The sequence below is a fragment of the Strix uralensis genome, chromosome 4 (assembly GCF_047716275.1).
Source record: "Strix uralensis isolate ZFMK-TIS-50842 chromosome 4, bStrUra1, whole genome shotgun sequence".
In the NCBI taxonomy this organism is placed as follows: domain Eukaryota; kingdom Metazoa; phylum Chordata; class Aves; order Strigiformes; family Strigidae; genus Strix; species Strix uralensis.
Genome location: NC_133975.1, coordinates 14435883 through 14462660, shown reverse-complemented (window position 1 = coordinate 14462660; position 26778 = coordinate 14435883). Strand labels below are relative to the sequence as shown.

Here is a 26778-nt window from a genome sequence, read left to right as displayed (position 1 = left end):
TTCTAACCTGGTATTCTGTGATTCTATGAACCACTTTTTGATATTATCGCTGCTAACCAAAAAAGGCCTACTCCTTCCTTTGTTATGATGGACAGGAGCTAGGTAACTGAATCCATCTGCAACTCTTCAGAAAATCATATTTTAATAAGTAAGGTCTTAGAGGTACTCCCCATCCCTCCTGCACTGTTACAGTTGCCATTTATGTTCTACAACACTAACTGATATTCTGATGAAGACCCTAGGGCCAGATTAATCTCTCTCATTGGGGTGACATAATTGTAGTCACTCTAGGAGTATGTTGGTATATAAGTAGTAAGAGGATCTAACTCTTTATAATTGCTTTAATATCTTACATTCTTTATTTAAACTTCAAGCATCACTCCAGGCCTAAAAAGACAGTTTTCATTTTGCAGGTGTGGTTGGGAAGCTGGATTATTATTAATGCTATTAATACTTGCCAGGCAAACTAAAAAACCACAAGGATGCTTCAAAGAGTAACTTTGAATCCTTTTGTACCAGAAAGGAAGACTGAACTGTGATCCTACATTTGAACTTGAAGAAATGATTTTAGAGTCCAAGCCTCTCCATAAAAAGAAAAAGCGACTTGCCAAAAACAAATCCAAAGATGGAGCTAAGGAAACCTGCCCTCTGGTAAGCTGGGGACTGTGGCTGCAGTCAATGGCATTTCATTTACACTCTTTAATAGACAAACTCGGTTAAGTTCAGATTTATCATCTCTGAAAATAGACTCGACCACTATGTCTGTCATTTTACATACAGCATAAACCATCTCCAAAGCAAGATGAAAAGCAACCATTTATTTCAGTCAAATATTAACAGCATGTTTAAGTTATAATAATTTTTAGGATTCTCACAGATGCTCATTTAAAGTATGAAAAAGTGTTGACAGTTGGCAAATATGCTTCCCCACAGATGGACAGATAGTTACGAGGAGTATTTATCCACTGCTAGTCTCAAAAATAAAAAGTATGCAGTGAAAAACTCATTATTTATAAATGTTTTAAAGATGTCTCTTGCAGTCTTGACTAACGTGTCCCATGTAGACTCATTGTATAAACAGTCTAAACTTCTGAGAAGATTAAGAAATAATCATTTTCCAGACTTGAATTTTCATTTCAGTAAGGTTTTATAAATTCTGTTGCTACTCTAATGATTTTGACTGTTCATGCAAGCTGTTCTCAGAGCTATCAGACATAAAAATACTCAGGAATTCTTTGTGGGGAACTTCTTCCAAAAGAAAGAAAGATTGATTTTGCTATCATGGTCCACTTTTGAAGAGTCTTCAAATGGCTTTTGATAGTACTCATTCATAAGCCTTTTTGTTCAGTAATGTTTCTGTTGTGATTTTTGTCTATGATTTTCCATCTTTTTTAATCAACTTATTCATGCTGTTTTTTAAAGAACGTACACCTGCAGCAGTGCTTGGAAACTGTTAGGAAAGAATTCATCATATTCAACAGAGAGAAGTAAGTGCATTTTTTAATGCCTGTTTAGCATTCAGTACTGAAATTAATTTGAGAACTATTATTTTTTTCTCCCAGTGTAAGGAAAAGTGATTAATGACAGCAGCAGGGGCTAAAAGGCTGCATTTCCATAGATTTCTTCCTCTTACAGTCTCTGATGTGATGGTTTTGTAGTTCTTCCATCTCTCAAAGCAAGCAGAAGTGCTTGTGGTGAAAGTGTGTTAGAGAAAGAAGGTAAATGTCACTGACACTCTCCAGAGAAACTGTTAACAATTAAGTAAAGGGAATACAATACAAGTGGCTACTTTTTCACAACTTGAACAAAACCAAGGGAAGTGATAACTCATGCAATTTTAATGATAAGAACTTCAGTGTTCTGTCTTGAAAACACTATTCATACTTCACCACCATAAAAAAGTTTATTTCAACGTTAGTTATTTCAACAGAGCTAAATATTAAAAGTATATCAGATGTGAATCAAGTGCTTCATATTCTAAGAGTCAGCCAGAATTTGTAGACACACAAGTCTGAATCCCAAGGATTTCAATAACCTACATGGTCCAATTAATGCACTGCATTTCACATGGTTTACTGTCTTTCAGTTGCAGTGACTATGGACCTGTTTGTATTAATGGGTATAGCTCATAACAGGGGAGTTTTTTGTGTGTTTGGTCGAATTATTGCATTTCATCCAAGTATATTCAGTGGTTTTATTTGACCTAATTATATCTGCAAGCCTTTGTAATGGAGTTGTGAAATGTTAGAAATTAATTAAAAAGTTGTAACTATCTTACTTAATGCTTACAATGCAGGCAATTACTGCCTTCTGTAATTAAAACTGGGAAAGGGATTGTCACTGTTGCACGGTTGACATGATGTCATGAAGGAAATTATGCCATTGATAATTCCATTTTTCCTGTTACAATCTCTGTGACAAGTCTATGCCCAACAATGACTGCTCGAAGAAACTACAGCAAGGACTTACAAAGAAAAGGAAGGTGCAACAGATTCTTCATGTTATTTTGCACAGTCTCTAGCACAAGTGACTTATGTAAGAGCCATAAATAAGAAAATCCAGACCAAGTCAGCTACTAAAAGCTTTTCAGAAGGGTCTTGATGGACTTCTCTGAATCAGTTCTGGTATCAGTGAACTAGGGAATGGCTGAACTTTGTAGGAGTTTTATTAACCCACAAAAATCAAAATTATTAAGATAATAATAACAAGATTAGAAAAATATTGCACTGATGAATCAGTTTAATGTTTCCAAGATGTTGTTCATACAAGTAGTTCATTTCCAGATATGACTCTCTCACTTACTCCAGAGTCATATATCAAGGGAAGCCAATATACAGCAATTTTTGAAAGATAAAATAAAATACCAGATTTTGTAAAACACTTTCAAAATCCCATTGTGTGTGTTCACTAGCACTGAACAGTTTATTTTGACATGATTTTACTGTGTTATTCTTAAATCTTTTTTATCAGTGCATAGGAAGCTTTTTTTTCATTTGTTTCATGTTGCATAATTACAGTAACAACACAAGCTATAAAGAAATCTGAGAGCCTGATAAGAGATCAAGGATAAGTTTAAATGGAGTACAAGTAAAATGGAAGCAAAAGATAAATGCATGCACTTCATTCAGAACAGCATATGTTTTGGTCATTGCTTGATTGGCTTTGGCAAGGTTAAGGAAAAATATTTAGTATAGATCTACAACAGATACTGCATTGTCTAAAGCCAGATCACAATAATTTCTTGTTTAAATTGTCTTACAGCTGAAGAAGGACATGGAAAGACTTCTGTAATACCTTTCAAAGACAAAAATGTTAATAAGAGGGGAAGCAGAGGTGAAATTTTTGAAGTACTAAGTGAATTCAAGTTAATGAGAACAAAATAAGAGCAATGACAGACACAGATAACATAGCAGAGAGAAGAGGCTACACAGTATATGCCAGAATAATTCATAGCGGGTTTCCTTAGACCTTTCTAGGGCCTCAAGGCTGTATGTACAGGCTGAGGCTCTGCTTACATGGTTTTCCAAAGCCACATGGCTGATCAAGTTCTTAAGAAACAGCTGCAGATGCTGAAAGACATGAACGGTTCCTATGAACACAATATCCAATATGTGATTGTATCACTAGGTGAGGTATCAATCCCAAGCAGGGCTTTAAATCGGTCTCAGATTAATGCAACCAGATGTTTTGATATTCCTCCACATTTCTCTGCTTCAAGCAGAATTGCTTATCTGGTCTAGCTATTTGAAAATATCTGCATACTTCCTTAGATATTCATTGTATTCAGTTACAAAGATCAGCATGTTATTGTGATTTAAGCCTTCTGCTCAGTTTACTTCAGTAGCACAGAACACTACATAAAACCTAAGAAAGTGTGAATTAAAAAAATTAGCTCATCTTTTAAGGGAAAAGATGAGAATCCCCAAACTAAAAGGATTCAAGGAAAAATTTCAGACATTTCTAATTGAGCAATGTGTAGTTAGAGTGCTATATTAACCATCCCAGTTCCACAACATCTTGCAATCCAATACTTGTAAAATATCTGTTATGAAAAGCAGAATCTGTTTTTATTCAGTGTCTTGCTGATACTTCCAGACTGTGTCTCTTTTTCACTATATATCTTTCATCCTGTAAGATACTGCAAATCTTGAAATATGCCATATTTATTTTCTTTCCAAGAAGCTTGGGAGACTATCAGAAACTCTGAGATTACAGATAAGGGTGGGGGAAAGGTAGAGAAAAGGCTTACTAGGTTAAAAATAATTAAAAAATAATTGAAGAGACTGAATGAAGTAACTCAATAGTTTAAGTTAATGACAACAGAGATGGAATGTGCACATTTTCACTTTTTTATTGCTTTCTGCAGTTAATTTATTGGAAACTGATATTTATAGGAATGTTTTAATCCACATGAGTGCATGAGGAAGACATGTCCACTTTAGCTAAACCAAGCTTCCAAATGAGTAGGCTCAGTTAAAAAGGCTGATGTTTTTCCAGATGACGTTACCAGCAGCATTCAGGTAACATACCTTCTCAATAAGTCTTACATTGTGCTTGAATGCAATTTATTTGGTTGGACTATAGTTTAACTATGTAGCTGATATCTATGGTTTGAACAGTTATGAGATAAGATGAAGGATTTGAAGAATTAAAAAGTAGGATGTTGTATACAGTCAGAGAGCACAAAGATACACTGCAGAATGAGAGCAAATGTGTTTTGTTAAAATAGGAATTAGGAAAGGAGAACTCAGAGCCATGATATTGCCTGCTGGTTTTTTGGTTTGCTTTTTTTTTTTAATATTGGATTTAACTGTACAAGGCTTCCTGGACAAAGAAGTATATCAGTGATTATCAGCAATGGGTAACAAAAGTTAGATTTGTATATCTTTACATACACACTCCTGATTACACAACATCTTCCGTTGAGACTATTCAGAATTCACGGGGGAGATGAGGAGGAATGGAGGGAAGACCAACTATTCCCAGTTTCTCTGTAGAAAAAGTCAGAAAACAGAGAACCCTATCAAATAAAGAAGTTTCCAGAAGATGAAATTAAACCATTTTCCTAAGATTTACATAAGTGCAAAAGACTGTCCTGTGTACTAAAAATGGCAGTTATAGAAGAGAAGTCCACGTGACGTTCTGTGCTTCAGTTTAGCTAGGCATGTTCTTATTACCAATAATCTTATAAAAGTCTGGGAAATTTGTGAAATCTGAAGGGAATACTGCTTTCATGTCTGCAAAATGGACCCTGAATTTTCCAAAGTCTTTCTGTGAAGTCTCTCCTATGATACACCATTTCTTCTAATAAAAGGATTAAGGAAAACTGAATCTGGACCATGTTCACCTTCCACCCTCAGTGTAATTTCCTCTTGGGGCACTCACACAAATCCAAATAATGGAATAGCATACCAGGAGCAGCTTTAGGGGTGTGCAAAATTCATGGGTTGAAAATACTTTCTACTCCATGTAAAATAGCTAAGCTGTTTTGAAGAGGTAGCTTTATACCTTCATCTTCATTTGTGCAGGAAAACATTAATCATCCAGAATGAAATCTCTTTCACTGTAATCAGATTTTGTCTTGATTTTATTCTTCCAGTGCTTCGGATACCACAGTGTCTGAAGTGTCACTAGATGGAAGGCCTTATTCTTATTAACATCAATATTTCAGTGGATATGAGCTACAAATTAAAATACATGTGTCTTTTGATATGACACAGGTGTATGTCATCTGTCCACACCGATATTTTCTTTCAGTACCTTTACAAGACAGGTACACGTTGTCCTGATCCAAAGTAAAATAATATAGGAAAATCCTTTTACAACCCATTTGAATGTGGCACAGGAAATATTTTCTTTTCTTCTTAAGAGTCTCAGTAAAATCTCATGCTTAGTTTTGAGCACATAAACTAAATAAACCGTGATCTAAAAATGGTCCACGCACTTGGTCTTAGCTGGAAAATATTATCTGAAGTTTATTTCAGGGACTTATTTGGCTCCTTTTGCTGACAAATTATTTTTTTTTTTGTTTTAAATCTATTTCTACAGATAGATGCTTTATTATATCTAGAAATTCAGCACCAAACTTTCTACATTATCTGAATGTGCATTCCCATAGACTTATCAGCAATTTTTCAAGAACTTAATCTCATTTAGAAGTGCTAGGCTATATTTTCAATTTTTTTGGGAGGGCGAAAGAAAGATTGTACAAGTAAAGCCACACTGTTCATAGCTTTATTAAAAAGCTGAGCACAGATTATTTTGCTATTTTTGTGCTGTTATCACTAAACAAATCTTCACATACATCTACATCTGTTTATGATGTCCAAAATGTGAAATAGCCAAAAATGAAGAAATAGATTCAATATTTGCTTGTAGTAGTATCATATTTCTTACCCTTTATGGTTCCTGAGTCTCTTCTTCTCCCTGAAAGATGTCTTTAAGATTAAAGAGGTGAGCAAACAAAGAACAAAGGAGAAAACACAGGAAATATCTGCTCCTCAGGCAAAATAATCACAGAATCACAGAATTGTCTAGGTTGGAAAAGACCTTGAAGACCATCCAGTCCAACCATTAACCTAACATTAACAGTTCCAACTACACCATGTCCCTAAGCACTATGTCGACCCTACTCTTAAACACCTCCAGGGATGGGGACTCCACCACCTCCCTGGGCAGCCCATTCCAACGCCTAACAACCCGTTCTGTAAAGAAATGCTTCCTAATATCCAGTCTAAACCTTCCCTGGTGCAACTTGAGGCCATTACCTCTTGTTCTATCGCTTATTACTTGGTTAAAGAGACTCATCCCCAGCTCTCTGCAACCTCCTTTCAGGGACTTGTAGAGGGCGATGAGGTCTCCCCTCAGCCTCCTCTTCTCCAGACTAAACAACCCCAGTTCCCTCAGCCGCTCCTCGTACGACATGTGCTCCAGACCCTTCACCAGCTTCGTTGCCCTTCTCTGGACACGCTCAAGTAATTCAATGTCCTTTTTGTAGTGAGGGGCCCAAAACTGAACACAGGAATCGAGGTGCGGCCTCACCAGTGCCGAGTATAGGGGTAAGATCCCTTCCCTGTCCCTGCTGGCCACACTATTTCTGATACAAGCCAGGATGCCATTGGCCTTCTTGGCCACCTGGGCACACTGCTGGCTCATGTTCAGCCAGCTGTCAATCAACACCCCCAGGTCCCTCTCTGACTGGCAGCTCTCCAGCCACTCCTCCCCAAGCCTGTAGCGCTGCTGGGGGTTGTTGTGGCCCAAGTGCAGCACCCGGCATTTGGCCTTATTGAAGCTCATACAGTTGGCCTTAGCCCATCGCTCCAGCCTGTCCAGATCTCTCTGCAGAGCCTCCCTACCCTCGAGCTGATCAACACTCCCACCCAACTTGGTGTCATCTGCAAACTTACTGAGGGTGCACTCGATCCCCTCGTCTACATCATCAATAAAGCTGTTAAACAGGAGTGGCCCCAAAACCGAGCCCTGGGGGACACCACTCGTGACCGGCCGCCAACTGGATTTAACTCCATTCACCACAACTCTTTGGGCCCGGCCATCCAGCCAGTTTTTTACCCAGCAAAGCGTGCGCTCATCCAAGCCTCGAGCAGCCAGTTTTGCCAGGAGAGTGCTGTGGGAAACGGTGTCAAAGGCCTTACTGAAGTCAAGGTAAACAACATCCACAGCCTTTCCCTCATCCAATAAGCGGGTCATCCTGTCATAGAAGGGGAGATCAGGTTTTTCAAGCAGGACCTGCCTTTCATAAACCCATGCTGACTGGGCCTGATCATCTGGTTGTCCCGCATGTGTTGTATGATGGTACTCTGGATGAGCTGCTCCATCAGCTTCCCGGGCACCGATGTCAAGCTGACGGGCCTGTAATTTTCTGGATCATCCTTCCGACCCTTCTTATATATGGGCGTCACATTGGCCAATTTCCAATCTGTTGGGACCTCCTCGGTCAGCCAGGACTGCTGGTAAATGATGGAAAGCGGCTTGACGAGCACCCCAGCCAGCTCCTTCAGCAACCTCGGGTGTATCCCATCTGGTCCCATGGACTTGTGTGTGTCTATGTGATGCAGTAGGTCACTGACTGTCTCCTCCTGGACTGTGGGGGCATCATTCTCCCAGTCTCTGTCCTCTGGCTGAGGAGGCTGGCTTCCCTCAATACAACTAGTCTTGTTATTAAAGACTGAGGCAAAGAAGTCATTAAGGACCTCAGCCTTCTCCTCATCACTTGTTACCATGTTTCCTCCTGCGACTAGCAGGGGATGGAGGCTCTCTCTGGTCTTTCTTTTGCTGCTCACATACTTATAGAAACATTTCTTGTTATCCTTGATTGCTGAAGCCAGAGTAATTTCCAGCTGGGCTTTAGACCTCCTGATTTCCACCCTGCATAGCCTCACAGCCTCTTTGTAATCATTGTGAGTGGCTAGCCCCTTCTTCCAAAAGCTGTAAACTCTCCTTTTCTCCCTGAGTTGCAGCCAAAGCTCCCTGTTTAACCAGGGTGGTCTTTGTCACCGGCTTCTCTTACAGCACCTGGGGATGCTTCACAAACTTTTCATCAAAATTATCAGCCTGCTAATGAAAGTAAAATCATATAGCCACCTTTTACTGAGTAGAATATGTATTTCATATATCCAATGTACATGAAAACGGGTTATAATTCTGCAAAACTAGCTTAATAAATGCAATGGAGCGATAAGTAAAATATCTGTATTTTTAACAATTCTAGTGGAAACTTTCAAAAACTTACTAATGCTTTTGAAGTTGGAGTTTTTTTTACTTCATACTAATATCCTGCATAGCATAGCATTGCTATGATATTCAGCTGTCTAGTCCCCACTGATCTGAACAAGCTTGCCTCTTTCCTAAGCTACTAGTACACCTTATTTCTCTTTTCAGTTATTTGTTCAATGTAACCACACTAAAAAATTCTGCCACGAATTGAAACAGTCAGATGGCTGCGGCACATTTCCCTCTCTTTTCCTACTATAATTCCTACTATTTGGACATACCTTGTTCTTTAGTAAAAGGTACTGAACAGCTCTAGGTGAACAGACAGCTCTCTGTTCCCAGAATAAACAGGAAAAGTTGACAGAGCATATTTCAAGCCTACTAAGATGCTTAAACTCATGTTGTCTGATTTTGTCCATATCATAGGTGAAAAGCTTACTTGACATTCTCTGCAGTGTTTATAAGATCGAATTTATTATCTTTCTCTTTGTAGTTCCTTTTTTTTTTTCCCTTTCAATTTTCTTTTTGGATTCAAATACAGAGTCCCTGAGTGCTCTCTTTCATTTTAGTTTGATTGGAATTGAATATTCATAATGATTTGCAGTATACCTCATTGAATGTACTTTTCTTAATATGTATTTTATGTCACTTAGTGTCTCTGGAGATATTTATATTATCATAATCCCCATAATATCTAAATGTATTTTGGATGAGTCTACAGCACAACTTTTCTTTTCTTGTCACTTCTGCTGACCTTAATTCAGTTTAAATCCATCTCTTTCTGAGCATTTCAAGTGGTTGCACTGCTCTTCACTGATCTCTTTTTGTCCCTTTTGTAATGGATATGTCTGCTTTTGGAGATTGCTGCTGCAATCTCACCTAATTAGAAAGATGACGTTCTGAACAAGAACCTGGTTTGGTTTTGGGCACTAGTAACTGTGCTTGGTCACACAAGTCCTTTCACTTCTACATTTGATTCCTGCTCGTTATTACTGGCTTAGAATTACCAGTCCAAATGTCACTCCCAGTGAGTCAAGCTGCCTGAAGATTTGAGCATAGCAGGTCCAAGATGATAATTTTTCTGTCGGCATACCTTCACATTCACTTTTTCTGAGAAAACAGTAGTCATACAAAAGCCATCATTTCAATAATGTGTTCCCTTCACAGTTTCATGGAGAAAAAAAAAAAAAAAAAAAAAGGCTGAGGAGTATCTGGATTCTCATTTTCAAAGTCTGCCAGGAAAAATGGCCAAAGTTTTCTCAAGGAAGTAACCATACCATTGTAGAGGCTACACTTTACTAAATGGACATCCAACTTTGGGAATGAAAGTTTGTGTGTGGTGCATATATCAGAGCATTCTCTGTGCTGAAACATGGTCCTGGAAAATCAGGATAGCCGATGCAGGTCAGCACCATAGGCCAGCAATTCATTTCCATTTACAGAAAACTAAACACAAATACACCTTGTAAAAACTAATCACATGTCAATTTATAGGCAGAGAAAAGAAAAATCATCTTTTGCACATCTCAGACTTTGGAAAAGAACCAAAACTGTATGATACTGAGCACCATGTAAGATTATTTTTTAATAGTTATATGGGACAAATCATATCTATGATAAATCAAGGCTGCGTAAGAGTTCATGACTGTTCAGTGATCATAGGGAATTGCCTTCATGATTTCTCTTCATCTCCTGCACTAACATAATCTCTCACTTGTTAAAAGTCTTCATAAATTAAGAATGAGTCATGAAGACTGAACTCCTCATCCTGTTTTAGGAAAGCATTTCGGAGCCAGTTGCTGAAGCAATGCAGCAACAAGCCGGTAATGCTATAACATTGTCATTGCCAGTCATTCTGATACTTTGTGTATCTCTATTGAATATATTCATAAATGAGTTGGAAAAGAAGGTGAATGTTGAGGTGACAAAGTCCACTTATGATACCAGAGCAGTCAGAACTAAATCTAACTGCAAAGAGCTACAGTAGATAATGATAGTCATGGTTCTGAGTTGGAGGGTAATAAGAAAATGGCAGCTGAAATTCAGTACTGATAAATGCAATGTTAGGAAAAAAAAAATCTAAACTTTACCTTTAGGACAATAGACTCTAAATTAGCTCCAGTTATGAAGGAGAGAGATTTTGACAAGACTGTGGATACCACAGTGCTTAGTGGACAACTAAAAGGTTTTAATATGCTCAGAACTGCAAAGAAAGCTACAGAGAAATGAACTTCAGGATGTCATTGTGTGTATACAGATATATGTTCATATACATACACCTGCATCTTCCATTCCATGTACAGTTCTGCTTCCTTATCCCCAAAAAGTTACAGAGGACTTAGAATAGTTGCAAAAAAAAGAAAAACAGGATTGACCAGAGCTGTGGCATGGCTCACATTGAAGTATTTCATAGACTTGAACTAGTTTAAACTCAGAGAAGAGGCAACTAAAAAGACAGATACTGACTAATGTGTTACGAAACTTACTGAGAAGATGACTAAGCAATTCACTCTTTCTGGTAACTCAAGGTCTCAAAGTTATCAGGCTGTAGGTTTAAAAGAAAACAAACCATGCTTTTTTTGTGCAATGCAGCATGTTGCAGAGTGATGTTTTAGATGCTAAACATATAAAAAGATTCAGAAAAGGATTAGAGAAATTAATCCATCAGGGTCTATATGATGTGAGACTTCCAGTGCACTAATTGGTTTGGGAAGTCTGGAAATGTCAGAAGTAAGGGGGATGTGCCACAGCAGACATTTGTCTCCATTCAGCTTGTTCTCTGACAGTGTCCACTAGTGTCTGAAATGGGCCACTATGAGAGATGGGAACCTCTGTTAGGTGGAATGGCTGGTTATGTGTTTTTATGCTTTCTCACTGCTTATAAGGTGTCCATCTTCATATAGAGTCTTCATAATAGCACAAGGGTTGCACAGTAAAATGTACATATATATGTGTATATGTATGCATATATTGAAGTACATACATACATATCCATTTTGGAAATAGGGAAAGTAAAGCAAACTTAGAGCAGTAAGAGATTTAGGTAAGATTCACATTGTCCCTTGCTGTGTTTCAAGGGACATCAGGCACCCATCCCCTGGGAAGTCCTCAGAGTTGTGAAACCCAGCTGTGTCCCACCTGGGGCATAATACATACTCCTGTTGTGGGTGCACCTTAGTGACTAGCCTAGGCAGCCTGGTGTTCAATAGAGTGGCTTCTGTGGATCCCTGTGTTAGGCACACACCTTCACCATGAGTTGTGTAGGGAGGTTTGGTGATTAAATAAAGGCTGAGAATTACACGGTGCGATCACCAGTGAGATACCAGCTAAGTCTCCTTTGGGGATGTGCATCTTTCAGTGAATGAAAGAGCTGCACAGTTAACAACTTCTCATGATTCTACGTTTTGGAATTTGGCAGAGAAATCTTGCATGAGAAATAGGTGGAGAGAGATAAGCCATCAGATAGATCAGTACAGACTGTGGTTACTCCCTGGAAACTCACAGGCTTCCATTCCTGGAAGCCTGCTACTGTGAGGAGAAGGGTAGGGCTGAACCATCCTCTTCCCAGATGCGTATTCCAGTCTGAGAATCTTTATGGTCCTAATAATCAGGCAGATCCAGACTAGCTTTAGTGGTGGGTTGACCCTGGCTGGACACTAGGTGCCCAACAAATCTGCCCTATCACTCCCTTCCTCAGCTGGACAGGGGAGAGAAAATATAATGAAAGGCTCATGGGTCAAGATAAGGACAGGGAGAGATCCCTCACCAATTACTGTCATAGGCAAAACACTTGATTTGGAGATTTATTACCAATCAAGTCAGAGTAGGATAATGAGACATAAAACCAGATCTTGAAAACACCTTCCCCTCCACCCCTCCCTTCTTCCTGGACTTAATTTCACACCTGATTTTCTCTACTTCCTCCCTCCCAGAAGTGCAGGGGGATGGAGAGTGGTGGTTGCAGTCAGTTCATCACACATTGTCTCTGCCACTCCTTCCTCCTCAATGGGAGGACTCCTCACACTCTTCCTCTGATCCAGTGTGGGGTCCCTCCCACAAGAGACAGTCCTCCACAAACTTCACCACTGTGTGTCCTTTCCATGGGCTGCAGTTCTTCACAAACTGCTCCAACATGGGTCCCTGCCATGGGCTGCAGTCCTTCAGGCACAGACTGCTCCAGTGTGGGTCCCCCATGGGGTCACACGTCCTGCCAGCAAACCTGCTCCAGCGTGGGCTCCTCTCTCTCCATGGGTCCTGCCAGGAGCCTGCTCCAGCACAGGCTTCCCACGGGGTCACAGCCTCCTTTGGGCATCCACCTGCTGTGGTGTGGTGTCCTCCCCGGGCTGCAGGTGGAGATCTGCTCCACCGTTAACCTCCATAGGTGCAGGGCAGAGCTGCCTCACCATGGGCTGCACCACAGGCTGCAGGAGAATCTCTGCTCTGGTACCTGGAGCACCTCCCCCCCCTCCTGCTTCACTGACCTGGGTGTCTGCAGAGTTGTTTCTCTCACATATTCTCACTCCTCTTTTCTGACTGCTGTTGGTGTTGTGCAGCAACTTTTTTTTTTCCCCTTTTTAAATACGTTATCGCAGAGGCGCTACCACCATCAGTGATGGGCTTGGCCTTCACCAGTGGTGGGTCTGTCTTGGAGCCGGCTGACATTGGCTGTACTGGACATAGGGGAAGCTTCCAGCAGCTTCCCACAGAAGTCATCCCTGTAGCCCCCCCACTACATAACATTTCCACGCAAACCCAATACAGCTTTTCACATACCTTGATTCTTAAATTATTGACTGTACAGCTCCCATGGAGCTGCAGTTTCAATTAGAGATGCCACATCAAGGAAATCAGTGATGCTACACAAGTAGGTTGCCACAGCTAATGTTTTCCTCATTCACCTCTGAACCAGGATCGTATTCTCAGCACCAGGGGAGAAGCATGAAAAGCCAAAAGAAGAAATGAGATGGGATTGAATGGCCACATCTCAGTGATGGCTGGCTGCCCTTTTGCCCAGTTCTGCTTTTCTGTGGCAGTCTGTCACACCAGTTCACTGTCACAGAGCTGCAGGCACATGCATCACCAGCATTGCAAAGGCAGAAGGCATTTCACAGGCATCACATTATTATTTGTCTTTAAATTCTAAGTCTGTTAGCAAAATTGTGCTTGTTGCTGTGATCTGCTGTTTGGTAACAGGCCTCTTCACTTCAACTCCTCTGTAAAATCTTCCTGCCCTGAGTTCCAGGGTCTCGGTGGGGATAGCAGTGGCTTAGAATATGTTTCCAGTAAAGTAGATCTAACTCTAGATGCTGATGAAGAATTGTCCTTCTCCCCATATATCTCATTTGGACTTGACCCAAAGGATCACTTACCTTGAAACTTTCACTAGAAGAATAACGGGAGAGAATATTTTAAAGCAACTCCTGTGATCTATCTATCCATCTGCTGACGGCTGAACAAAAGGGTGAGCCTGCATCCTTCAGGATACGCACCAAAGGCAGGCTGGGAAATGAATGTCTTTCTTGAGAATGAGTTTTGGCCTACACTGCTGAGTAACATCTGTATTCATGGGCAAGTGCCTGTAGGTTTTAAACTAGATTCTGGCTAGCTAGAAAGAAAATTTTCTCCCTGTGGTCCCACAAAGGCTAGTAACCAATAAGTTATTGGGAAATTTCATAGCTGTTTTTCCTGTTCCTTGTACATGAGGATCTGCAGACATATCTAAACTGGAAAAACTAGTTCACTTTTTAAAATGTAGCTGAACAAGACAAATATTGTTTAGGATGCACCTGGTCTTGGACTGTCAACAACCCCCTTCTAAGAGACACCTATTTTACTAGTCTGAACACGGCTTTAATGTTAGCGTTAATCAGTTGTTTTAGTCTCATTTTCTTAAATGGCTGCACATCATTCGATGTTTTCATTTATTTACTTCATCTCTTCAGTCTTATTTTGCTTTATCAATTCCCAGGGTAAACCTGAGACCTCAAGACATTGCAGGTCAACATGCTACAGCATCCAGTATAATTTGTCACTTGACTTCCACATGCTAGTATTTCACATGTCACTCACACTGTATGTGCACCTGAACCAATTATGCTTGATTATAAATTGATGGTTGATAGAAAATTATATTCACAGGCATTTACTGGGTGTAATTACTCAGCAGGAACTATCAACCTGAATCAATTACCCATGGTGTAAGCATATTTCCCCGAGGATTTTTGGAAAGGGTAGGAGTAAATATCATGAGTGTCAGTGGTACAAGAAGACATCCGTGCTACATGGAGATACTTCCTCCAAAATTTTACTTTTCACATTCAACTGTAATAAAGCATAACTTTTAGTCTGTGCCTCAGTCATTTAAATTTAAATGGAGTTAAAACAGGGTTATTTGAATGATTACATGGTAATCTACTGAGTTATGAAAACACATATGTCAGAATGTATTAGGAAAACAGACCTGAGATGATGATGTTTCTATTGAAGCAGTCAGTACCAGCAGTACACATCTGAGGTCAAAGACAGACTGAGTTAAATATTGGTTAGACGCAGAACAACTCCTACCCCAAAGGGTGTACGCAAGATTTTCAGAAGTATCTGAAATAAATGGGAATTAGATGACAAAGTATTTTTCAAGATACAGCCCAAGTCATGCAGAAAAGCAATTGCTGGCAGACCCAGAGTCTGAATATGCTACAGGCACATCTGCATGGATGAGCAGGCAATTGCACCCCTGTGCTCCTCGGTGACTTCACTACCCAGCTCTTGGCAGTGTTTATCAGTGTGTGCTATGTTCCAGGCTGATGGGACTATTCAATTTCTGCACGCCTGAACAGTGTGGGTGTAAATTAGCTCTAATCCAGAAGTAAATTTGCTCTGCTAAGCAGTGCAGTATGTGGTGAGCTTATACAGCTGCTAGACAGGAAAGGCCTTGAATATGTGGTTCAGAGGGAAAAAGTATCTCTATTTTTCTAGAGATGCAACAAGACTATATTCCTTTAAACTAATCAATTTAAAAATAATTTATTTAGTTTAAGCTCCTTTAGTAGTCAGTGAAGAGACACTTGTATCACCCAAGGCTGTTCTGCAACACATATGTTAGATAACTTTGGAACTAATTAATCTATGTTAGTGCCTCTATTTATCCTGTAGAGAGATCCTGAACTAATTTTTCAGTTGGTTACATTTAGCTGGCATAAAATGCAACCCACAGTTGCAAGCTCATTTCATTTCTTGAAAACTAAATGCCTAGATGCCAGTCCAACAGGCACAGGTCATCTGTGGTCTGCTCTTGTGTGCCTGCTCTCTCTGAGCGTCAGGTAATTAAGGGCATCTCCTACAACACTAAACACCACTTGTCAGGCAACTGCATTTGAGCCATGTGTACCTAGCCATAGGGGCAGGAGGCCAAGAACAAGTAAGTTATAAGTGTGAACAATATCAAGGAAGAGCTAAAGACTCACGACATTCACTCTTATTAGTGATTTGATGAGGTTTCTACTTGGACCCAGGTCTCTCAAAATACATACCTCTTATTACTCAAACACACAGAAGCATTGTGTTTCATTTAAAGATGTTCTGCACGTGTTGGTTCTCTACACAGACTCTAGAGTGAGGGGAAATTATCTGAGCTTACAGACTCTAATTTTCAGTTTGGAGTTGTGTGACTCCGCGCTGACGTTGCTGAGTGATGAGTGTTGATTCTGCTCCAGTTGGTCCTTAAGTCTGCCCCAAGCTTCCTCTAATGCAGAGCAATATTGTGCCTTCCTTGTTTACTTGAAAATAATTAGCAAATTCATACACTTTTCAGTGATTTCTGTTTTCCTGAAAGCACTACTGAGATCACTCTGAGCAAGCTAAAGAAAAGAAAATCCCACTATTAACTCTGCCATGGTTACTTTTCCCTTGTTAGGTCTAAAGAGGGTTTTTTTAATAAAAAAGAACATTAGCTATATACAACTGTCTTTTGAGATCGCTTTAATTAGCTATATAAATAGTTAAGTTAATTAATCAGATCGCCACAGTTGGGATTCTTCTGAATTCTTCCTCATTTTTTGGGTGTTTAACTCTCCTTCTTCCATTTCTACTCTTTTTTTTTTTTGTTCTTATCCTGCATTTTCCACTTTCACTGTTGTTTTCTGCCAATTTTTTAAAGGCAGAATATAGGCAATCTTCCATACTGCTCAGTTGTTAGTATGGTCCCTGGCATAATTTTTCCCAGGCCAAAATCACTCTATGAAGGAATTCCCTTCATGTTTCAGAGGTTAGCATAGACCAAAAGCTGCCTAATAGGCAGCTGTAATAGAACAACTCTGGTTTGAAGATTAGAGAGCTTAGCCATATGGATTCAAGACACCCTGTGCCACTTAGTTTCCAGGCATCAATCCTTGCACCATGTTACCTTCTGGTGTGAATATAACCAATGCCTAAAATACAGAAATGACATTCCCATGTAGCACTCTATTTGCTGCCCGTCTGAGAACACTCCCAGGTACTGCTGGGGAATGGGAAGTGGATGAACAGTTTGGCAAATGTTCAGGTTACCAGGTAACTTAATCTTATGCAGGATTATTGTATCAACTAGTTCTGATATATGTTGCTATGAAATCAGAGCACTTCTTTTGAAATTGGGGAATTTTGCAGAATTTGGTCAGAGACACCTCTGCTCACGTGTCCTAATCATATGCCAACTCCTAACCCTGCACCCTGGTTTCCTTGGGAAGCAAACCTGAGCATAAAAGGGCAAGATGGGATCTGAAGCTCACACCAACGGGATGTGGACAATCCAGGAGTATCGTATTTGTTCTTTTTTGTTAGCATGTTTCCTTAAGATTTACACCGAACAAAGCCTAGTGTTTTCTTCTTTATGGATTAAAACGTAAAATAAGCAAATTTCCTGAACTTCTATTCAACTCATCAGCTTATTTTTTGGTAACTTTTTAAAAAAGAAAGCAAATACAGGAATTTTCACTCATTTCTTATATATTTGGTAGCTATTTGGTTTTGAAAAGTAAGAACTATCTTTCTAAATATGTTTATTCAGTTAAAAATAACCTGATCAGGATGCGTTGCTCACTTCTTCTTTTTTATTTTACCTTTTCACTAAAAAATGTGGTTGAATGAAAACCTGGCAGATGAGAACTAGTAAGCAGAATAATGGAGATATAAGAGAAAGAGTAACACTCATTTACAATTGTAAAATACTGCCAGCTTCTTCAATTTTCACAAAAATAGAACACAGTAAAGAACCAATTTATAAGAGAAACCTTTAAAAATGCAGACAAAAAATTATTAAGGGTCCGTGTATCAAACTCCATTCTTATTCCTCACAGTGGCATCCAGATGACAAGCCAAGCTGTTTATTGGCCCAGAAATCATGCTCAGTTATCAATATTTCTACTGTCTGCCTGCAATTGATGTTAAAATGACGGCAGAAAAATAATGGGGGAAGTTTTCAAAGCAGACTATAAGATGCACATGCATATAACCCATTATTTTCGAAAATATATGTGCACACTGCAGGACCTACATACTACTGCCAAAAAATTGCCCTGATTTTGTAGTATGTGCACTTTTACTGATGTGCATGAGCTCCTATCAAGCTTAAATAAGGGATTTTACAAAATATAAGGTTTTACATGAGCTTGGGCAAGTGATTGTTTTTCTGGCTAAAGCATGAAAGATTGTAGGTGCCATGACCATTTTTACTCAGTGTCAAACCAAGGGAACAGTCTTTTTGGGACTGATCCAGAAAATGAGCTGGTATGACCAACATTGTTAGCTTTCACCTGTCTACCACCTACTTGTCACTGAACACTCATTATTTAGGTCGGAGAGGTAAACCAAAACATATGCCTTCTCATGATTGTTATACCAGTATGTAAAGTTTAAGCTACCCAGCAGCTTTCTGTTTGTACTTTCTATCACACTCCAAGTTCCCAATACCAAGGGCTGGACTTTGAGGTGACAGTGTGAGTCCTTTTGAGTCTTCACAGTCCAAATCCTTCTGTTCTTTCTCAGAACAAGTTGCTCTGCATAAAACCACTCAAAAATGTGAGGAACACAGGAATATACTCTGTACTTGTTCCACAAGGAGGAAATAAGCAAGTCTTATTGCTACAGTTAGACTCCAAAGTCCCATTAAGTCTTTCTTTTTACACCTTTTGGGTGGAAATAAAGGAGATGGGTGGGAACATAGTTTGCAGAGCCCTAGAGTGCCATAAATTTACCAAATTGTTTGCGTTGAGAGTTTCATCTTTGTGTAACAAAGCAGGGAATCCAGTTCTGATGAGGGATACAACCAGCCACTAACCATCTCCATTTCTTTAGAAAGCAAATTATGGACCATTTGGAAAAATGGTGCTTAGTAATGATCAAGGCAGATTAGTTGTTTTCAGGAACAGTGGTGGAGTGAGAAGAGTTAAAGCATCACCACCTTGAGGAAGCATTACTGTTGACCACACCTGATTTGTTCACCCAGGCATTTTTTGCTTGTGTTTGTATACACATTTTGTTGAATCATTACCACACTGAGTAAAAACTAAAATTACAAACAAATAGTGGCAATAGCAGTGGGCACCAAACTGACACCTTGCCTCCCTCAGTGCCAAGATATCTCACTCCAGCCTTCGCTGTCTGCAACTAGCTACTATCTTGGCTAGACATGTAGGGTATCCCCAGTATCCCTGTGAGATATTGCTACAGTGAGGGTCCTCTTACTTTATGGAGTCCACCTCTACATCTTTATAGCACTCTGTAAAAATTATTTTCAATTTGGCTGGAATTTTCCAACTCCAGAATATCCAGCAATTTTTAATTTTATGGCATAACTTCCACATTTCTATTTTCTATGACCAAGATATAACAAAACAATGCCTGCGTCTGTCACTTTCTGGTTTCTTCTAACTCCTTTACAAAATTTCTTTGCTAGATCTTTTCTATCGAGGACAAAAAGTTCTTAGTGTCGCATTTTGAAAGAATACTATCTTCCAAAGGGTCCGTATTTACCAGCTGGTATTCTACAAATACAAGATTTGGACATAAGGATCTTTGCTGTTTTTCTGAAATCCCCCTTGTAACTTCTGTATCTGTGCTACAGTAGACAAAACACAGTGGCATACACAGAGATATGCAGCTGAAATAGGTCCTTTCTGAGCACAGCCATTCTCCATGACAGATATGTTATTTTCTTCTTCTGATTTGGACATGTTCAGAATTAGCCTTCTAGAAGGCCATCTGGACAAGACATCAGCATTACTTCTGTGTAGCTGCTAAACCACAGAACTGAGGTGGTTTTCTAACTATTTAGCAAGCTGTCTCCCAGGATCCATGAATTTGAAAAGCTAGCATAGATATGCCTCGTCTGTTCTGACCTCAGACCCCCTCCCTTGTGAAGAATAACCAGGATAAATATTCCATGGTTTTATCTACTCTTTGGGGCTTCTTTCAAGGGATGTAAAAGTTTCCATTAATAGAACTTTTTTTCCTACAATGAAACTACAGTTTCTAAAGCTCATCTTATTATGCTCACCCTTTCCCCAAACGAAAAGCAAAAGCATCTGTTTTCTCCAGCGAAGTGTTTGAAATATCAATAGGCCAGGGTAAAATGCTAAATCTAGAAATGGTAAAGCAAATCCACTGTCCACTCAGACCATTCTCTTTCCTCCACACCCAGGACACTGGGTTTGCAACACTGGCAAACTCACTTGCAAATTTTCTGTAATAAAAATTTTCCTATAGGACCTAGTATGTGGGGGAGTTTCAGAGGAGTGGTAGTTCTGCCTGGCTTGAACTCTCTTTTGTCTGTAGAAACTCTGTCCTCAGTGAATGCTGAGTGCATGTCCATTGAAACATTTCTCATTTCTGAGGCTTCAGTTTCATACTGACAGCCTGGCAAGACACACAGCTGCACAAAAGTGTTATCATGCACCAAGGTATCTGGCCAGAGCAAACAGATGAGTGATGGGCAGTGTAACAGCCTCCATAAAGGAAGCATGGCAGCTACATTTTGTAAGCCTGATGCCACTGCTCTATATTGCTATAGGTTTTTTTGGACCAACAATTTTTCCCTGTCCTTTGAATGCCCTTCCACTCACCAATATCTGATTCAAGATCCAGCACTGGAAATCAATACTTCAGGAACTCTATTATAATATCTGAGTATCAAGATAATAAGAATCTTAAAAACCTTTCCATAGCTCACATGGACACCTTCTCTTTACCAGAAATACCCATAAAGCCCAAGACTTGACTGAAGGTTCCAGTTACTTTTCTTGATGCATTCCTGTAGTGGTTGGTACAGCCTCCTCTTCCTCGCTGCTGAACAGGAGGTTGTTCAATGCTCTGTGCCACACGCTATCAATATTGCATGGATCAATGGTGAAAGGAAGGAAAACTCATCTTATCTCTTGTTTGGTGCAGCAGAACCACTCTTAATTCCCAGCATAACTGCCTCCAAGACTACTTATGTATTTGTACAGAATTGTCATGGAAGAAATGTAATAGACACTGTTCAAACTCATTTTCATCCTCTTTCCTGAAGGTTTTTTTTTCATATGTCTATCCAATAGAACCACTTGTTCACTTTTTTCATTCACAGATGACCATTTTACCATTTATTCTCAGTCAATAGTATTCAGCACAGGAACAGCTACCTGGTTCAGATCCACAAGTAAGTCCCTATCAAGCCATTCATTCTCCCTGGGCCTTTATCAAGTTATCACAGCCTGTAGCTGCATCACCTTAAAGGCAAAATAAGTCATTCACTGCAAAGCAGTTTCCTACAAATGATTTAATGCACTACTGCCATTTTTAAACAGAATGGCCCAGACTGCATTTATTTGGCCATGATTACAGGAACCATGTCGAGGTACCCATGTTTTTGAAAAGCTGAAAACATCTGATGGAAAAGTGCTCCATCTCTGGCACCAAGGAATCAAGAATTCATGAACAAGAGATAAAATTCACTTCTGCAACTGTTCAACATTTTAACTGAAGAGACTGCTTGTGCTCACACAGCTGCTGTGGTGAGATTTGTTTAGGTCTTGACCTGAGCATATTTGCAGTTCGGAGATAGATTGAAATACAGACCAATTGCCTTATTTTATTTTCGCTGAAAGTACAGTGGTTTGGGAGGAGAACTTAGTCTCTTAGCAAATCTGAAATTTTGACAGTTATGTTGAATCTGCAACTTTTTATCCTTTTTCATTTAATTTATCTACCAAGCAGCCTAAAGACAAACTTTAAATATTCTTCTTCACCTAGTGAACAAAGCTGAGCTATTAGCTCTTCCCTGATGGTCCCCAGGTTTGCTGCTGGGTTTCATTAGATGTTTGTGATTTTCACTTTGGCCTGCCATAGTTGTAGCAGTATTTTTTGCTTCAGTATTATATTTTTCCATGCTAGCTTTCAGCCAGTCTGCTCTCTTTACTTTTGTATTTTTATATATTCAATAATGCATATATCCATAATTACATATGCAGTATAATTACATCTTGCTTGATTATATATGCCACCTTCTTTTCTTAATCATCACAGACATCAGACTGTAATTCCCCATTTCATTCAGGCCTGTGAGGCACAGAGCAGTACTTAAGAGGCACAAAGCTCTCAGCTTCCATCATTCTCGGCAGCAGCTGCCTCAACATCTGATGTGCAACTGCAAGCAAAGTCCCACGTTGCTTGGCACATTCCTGCTCACTGCATCCTTTGCCTAATCAAGAGCTCAAGTACAAGCCTGTAATATGCTCTGTCACCAGTTTATCCAGAAAAATCTCCCATGGGCATGGGTTTGATAAGAACACAAGGTTTCAGTGTTCTTTTTGTTTCTGTTTCTTAGTCACAACTTATCCAGCTCAGATGACTAGAGCTCCAAACCATGTGAGATTTCTGGACAAATATAATTTCCCCTCAGCTTCACTCCCCTACATTTTCTCTACTCATCAAGAGAGAAGTTGAGGCACAGAAAAGGGCTGTAATTTGTCCGAAGGGTGACAGAGGTAGAAACAAAATCAACACCTCCTGATTCTTAGTCCAATTCCCCAGCCCCCAGGGCACACTGGTAAGTAGGTGTTAGTATGCCCATAACGCCTTACAGTGAAGTCTTTAATGTAATTTTAATCACTGAATAAAGTGATCAATAAATTATTAAATAGTTAAATAACAGTTAAATTTTTACTACATCATTAGGTTAATAACCTATTGCTTACTTTGATAATTTGTAAATATGGGTAGTGAACCTAGATACAGAAAATATCTGAAAAGGGAATACAACAAAGCACTTCTAAAACAATGTATTTCTTTAGCACTTTCAAACCCCCATAAACTAATTATGCTTCAGTAATAGACCTGCGGAGTAGGAACAGGATAAAAGAAAATAATGGAAATAAATAACAATAGAATCCACCTCTGTAGAGAGTGGGAAGTATGAGGCTGGTCAGTGGTATCATTTGAACTCAGCATGTCAGCATGGGCTTCATTTCTCTCCTTTTTCTGCTGTCCTCCTTACATGCTGCCTTTGTGCCAGTTTGAGTGGTTTAAAAAAAAAAAAAAAAAAAGAAATCAGAGTTTTCCTGCTGTATGCTGTTACTGAGAGACTTCTTATTTCCTCATTAATTTTAGCAGTACAGTAAATGCCTTCTTTTCCAGCATTTTATGAACCAAGTAAACATTAAACAAATTCAGGGAGAAAGTGCTTGCATGTCTTAGACCAACACAATGATTCCTCAGATCTTCATACAGTCAAAATTTGTCTCACTCCACTATTTAGCTGTTTGCATATGTTTGCAACCCACAGTCTGCAACATGAGTTTCCAAGCATGGTAGCCTTTTCTCTTGATGCCTACAAACTCCTTATTCTTGTAAGGGCCAGTGGCTCAGACTCTAAGGTGTTTCAAGACTTTGTCTCTTTCAATTACTCTCCTGGTAGTCCCCTAGATCTTTCTTGAAGTCTTTATTTAAAAAACAAAACAAAACAAAACGAAACAAAACAAAACAAAACACCACATTTGCTCTCTTCCATTTCTTGATGCCAAGACAGTTTCGACAGTAAGTTACATGCACCATTCAGCTGTGCAGGAATTGTATATTTCAATTTTCTAAGAGCCCTTGGGTGAAAATCCACTGTCTTGATGCTTTGTCAACATTCATTTGAACAACTGGTTCTAAAGCTGTTTGACTGATGATTTGACTGGAGATGATGGACAAATTTCTCATAAAGAAAGGAATGTCCCTAAGTTCATTTGCCATGAGCATTGGTGAAGATAATTCATTGTCTTTAGAGCTAGGGATTCATAATTCTTGTGCTATCCTTTAATCTCAGTCATCCTGTAGGCTCATGGGTAATCATCGTAGTTATGGCGCACTTGAAAACGTTACCATTAGTGTAAATGCTTTTAGCAATTTGTTCCTCTAATCTTTCTTTTTTTCAGTCTGCCTTATAGGTTTTTGTTCAAAGTGCTTGTGTTTGTGCTCTTTTAAACTTAACCTATTTGGACAGTGTTTTCATTATTTTTACTTCAAATAGTCTCCTTTATTTCTCTAACTATGACAGAATTTTCATGTCCTTTCACATTTTCTTCCAAGTCTTCAGTATGGTGTGTCTACAGTCTGTATGCCACCTGGAAGTATTTTAGCCTTTGAAACTGACCCTTTACATTTCATTTTTGCATGTTTTTCCATTATTGAGTATTTTCTACATATTAAATGTTACTTGCAAAGTTTTTTTTGGAGTATATCGTATAGACCACTCATAATCACTGTAACAAAGAGATTCTTCCATAGTGTCTCTTGGTGCCTTTTTTGGAAATACATCAACAGCTGTTTCTCATTTTGAGAAAAGACACAGTCAGAGAAAAATTCCTCCAAAAGAGCAGCTGTTCATGTTTTTTTAAAAAAATGGTCTCTACCTCATAGCTTCCAATGAATCTTTACACCCTTCTTGAAAGTACTTACACTGTGTCTGTTTGGGGGAAAACACTGAATATCACATGAATCACAGTAAAATCACAAAAGTTGATACCGGTGTTCAACAGAAATGCTGAGAAGCTTGATGATAAAATGATTACTGGGGACTACTTGGGCTGTTGCTGTTGTCTAGAAAATTATGTCAAAAGAAAATAACATTTTTTTGTTGATCCTTGAAACCACCTAAGAGGCTTTGATGACATATGAAGTAATAACAAGAAGAATACTGAATATACTTTCACTTCACATTTTTTTCTATTGTACTGGTGGAGGTTACTGGTAATTTTAGTAGTACAGCAGAGGAGATTGTGTGCTATTGTGTGACCAGTCAACAACTGTCTCGAGCTACCTGGAGGTTTGGTCAAGTTACAGTTTGAGCAGAGGTGCTAAAGGCAGAGAAAACACTCTCCTCTACTGGAGATTTATGATAGGCTTTAATGGGAGTAGGATTTGACCAAGATCAAGACCCAACTGCACATATTCATGAAGAAGCAATCATCAGTGTTTAGAAGAAATGGCAGCTATGAAGCTCAGGGAGTTAACAGAGATCAAATGGTGCAGGAATCTGTTTTATACACATGTACATGTGGCTATCCACAGGACAGGCAATGGCTGTCATTCTGATACAGTTATCTGCACATGATAGCTATATCAATGTTTTTAACCTTTGGCAGGTTAAGAAGACAGCATGATCAAAGTGAACAGACTTCCAACATGGATAGCAGAGCATCCCTTCAGAGCCACGAGAAACTCCAAGATGGACGTAACAACAATTTGCTGGGACACGGCTGCACAAGAGGCTGCAGCAGCTAGTAAGCTACGGCCCTGCATACACTTCCACCCTGGCAGGGTGAGGAAAGGTCCTCTCTGCCCATGCTTTCATCTTTACCCCTCGGATCCCAGGACATCTGACTCCTCCAAAAGCAGGTTCCCCAGCCAAGGACAAACCCACAGAGCACACTGGCTGAGACTTTCCACATACGACCCTGCTCTTCTTTAGACTCTGCCGCTGGAAAAATGACCATCAGCAACAAAATACAGTTTTATAAGTAAGCGAGACTTTCCTTTTCAAAATCCTGGAAGAAAACTTGAAACAATTCATTAGGCAGCCTCTCAAAGATTGCCATGTTTCTGGCTACTTGCAAGAGACAGAGTTATATTGGGGCCAGCTTTATCTCAAAGGCTTTACATTACTCTCTCTTGTCTCCATTAATTAAAATGGTCCAGTTTGGAATTTTGTGAAACTGCTAGACACAGCCATTTCTGAGCACCTGCTGTTGAGTTTATAACAGATGTATATGATATAAATACGTAAATGTAGTGTCAAATAGGCCAAACACTGAATAATTTCATTTAAATACTCGAAGCCCATTGGAAAAGTTGCAGCGTGAATGTATTCACATTGTTCTTTAACTTCATGCATTCTGCTTTGTAGTAAAAGATGTGACCCTGGCCAAGTCAAAGTTTTGCTAGTGACTTTAGTGGATGCAGGATCAGACACATTAGTAGTGTATGATAACCATGACAAAGAGAGACCTTTTTATTCATAACAATGGCTGACTGAGCCAGAGTTGAAAAGCAGCTTAGTAAAGAGAGCTAGAAGCATTAAGAATTTGCTCAGATCCATAGTTAGATGTTATAAAATGTGAAGTTACGTGTGTCTGTGTTTTCATGGATCTATTCTGGATGAGAACCATCTTGAATAGAAAGAAACATACTTTATCCGAAGTATGACATATTATCCAAAGCTGACATGAAAGTCTTTTTTTTTTAAACAGCACTCACAATTCTAAATATTTATGGTATTTTACAACTTGTACATCCACATTTTGATAATAAATCTGTGCTTGTTCTGTCTTATTGTGCTTTTATTTTTAAGGGTAACTATCTGTAGCAAATTTCATTTCAACTTTTAAAAAAAAATAAGTTAGGTCTTTGGAAGTGAAAAACATTTTCTTTGTAACTATTTTTATGGTATTGTTTCCATTCTATCTTTTACAAAACAAAGTTCTTTGTAAGTGAATCTATTTTAAAATTTGGTTTCACATTATATGTAATATTTGTCACAAATTTTTCACAAAATAC

The 26778-nt window shown here is 39.2% G+C and overlaps 1 protein-coding gene across 1 annotated transcript in view; it reads left to right on the top strand.

Moving 5' to 3' along the window:
• STK32B (serine/threonine kinase 32B) overlaps positions 1-26548 on the top strand; it is a 183298-nt gene extending 156750 nt beyond the window's left edge. The window contains exons 10-12 of the mRNA XM_074865036.1: positions 520-651; positions 1423-1487; positions 25368-26548. Of these exons, the coding sequence (XP_074721137.1) occupies positions 520-651; positions 1423-1487; positions 25368-25506 (336 nt within the window). The 3' untranslated portion in view covers positions 25507-26548. The remainder of the gene's footprint in view (positions 1-519; positions 652-1422; positions 1488-25367) is intronic.
• The last annotated feature ends 230 nt before the right edge of the window (positions 26549-26778 follow it).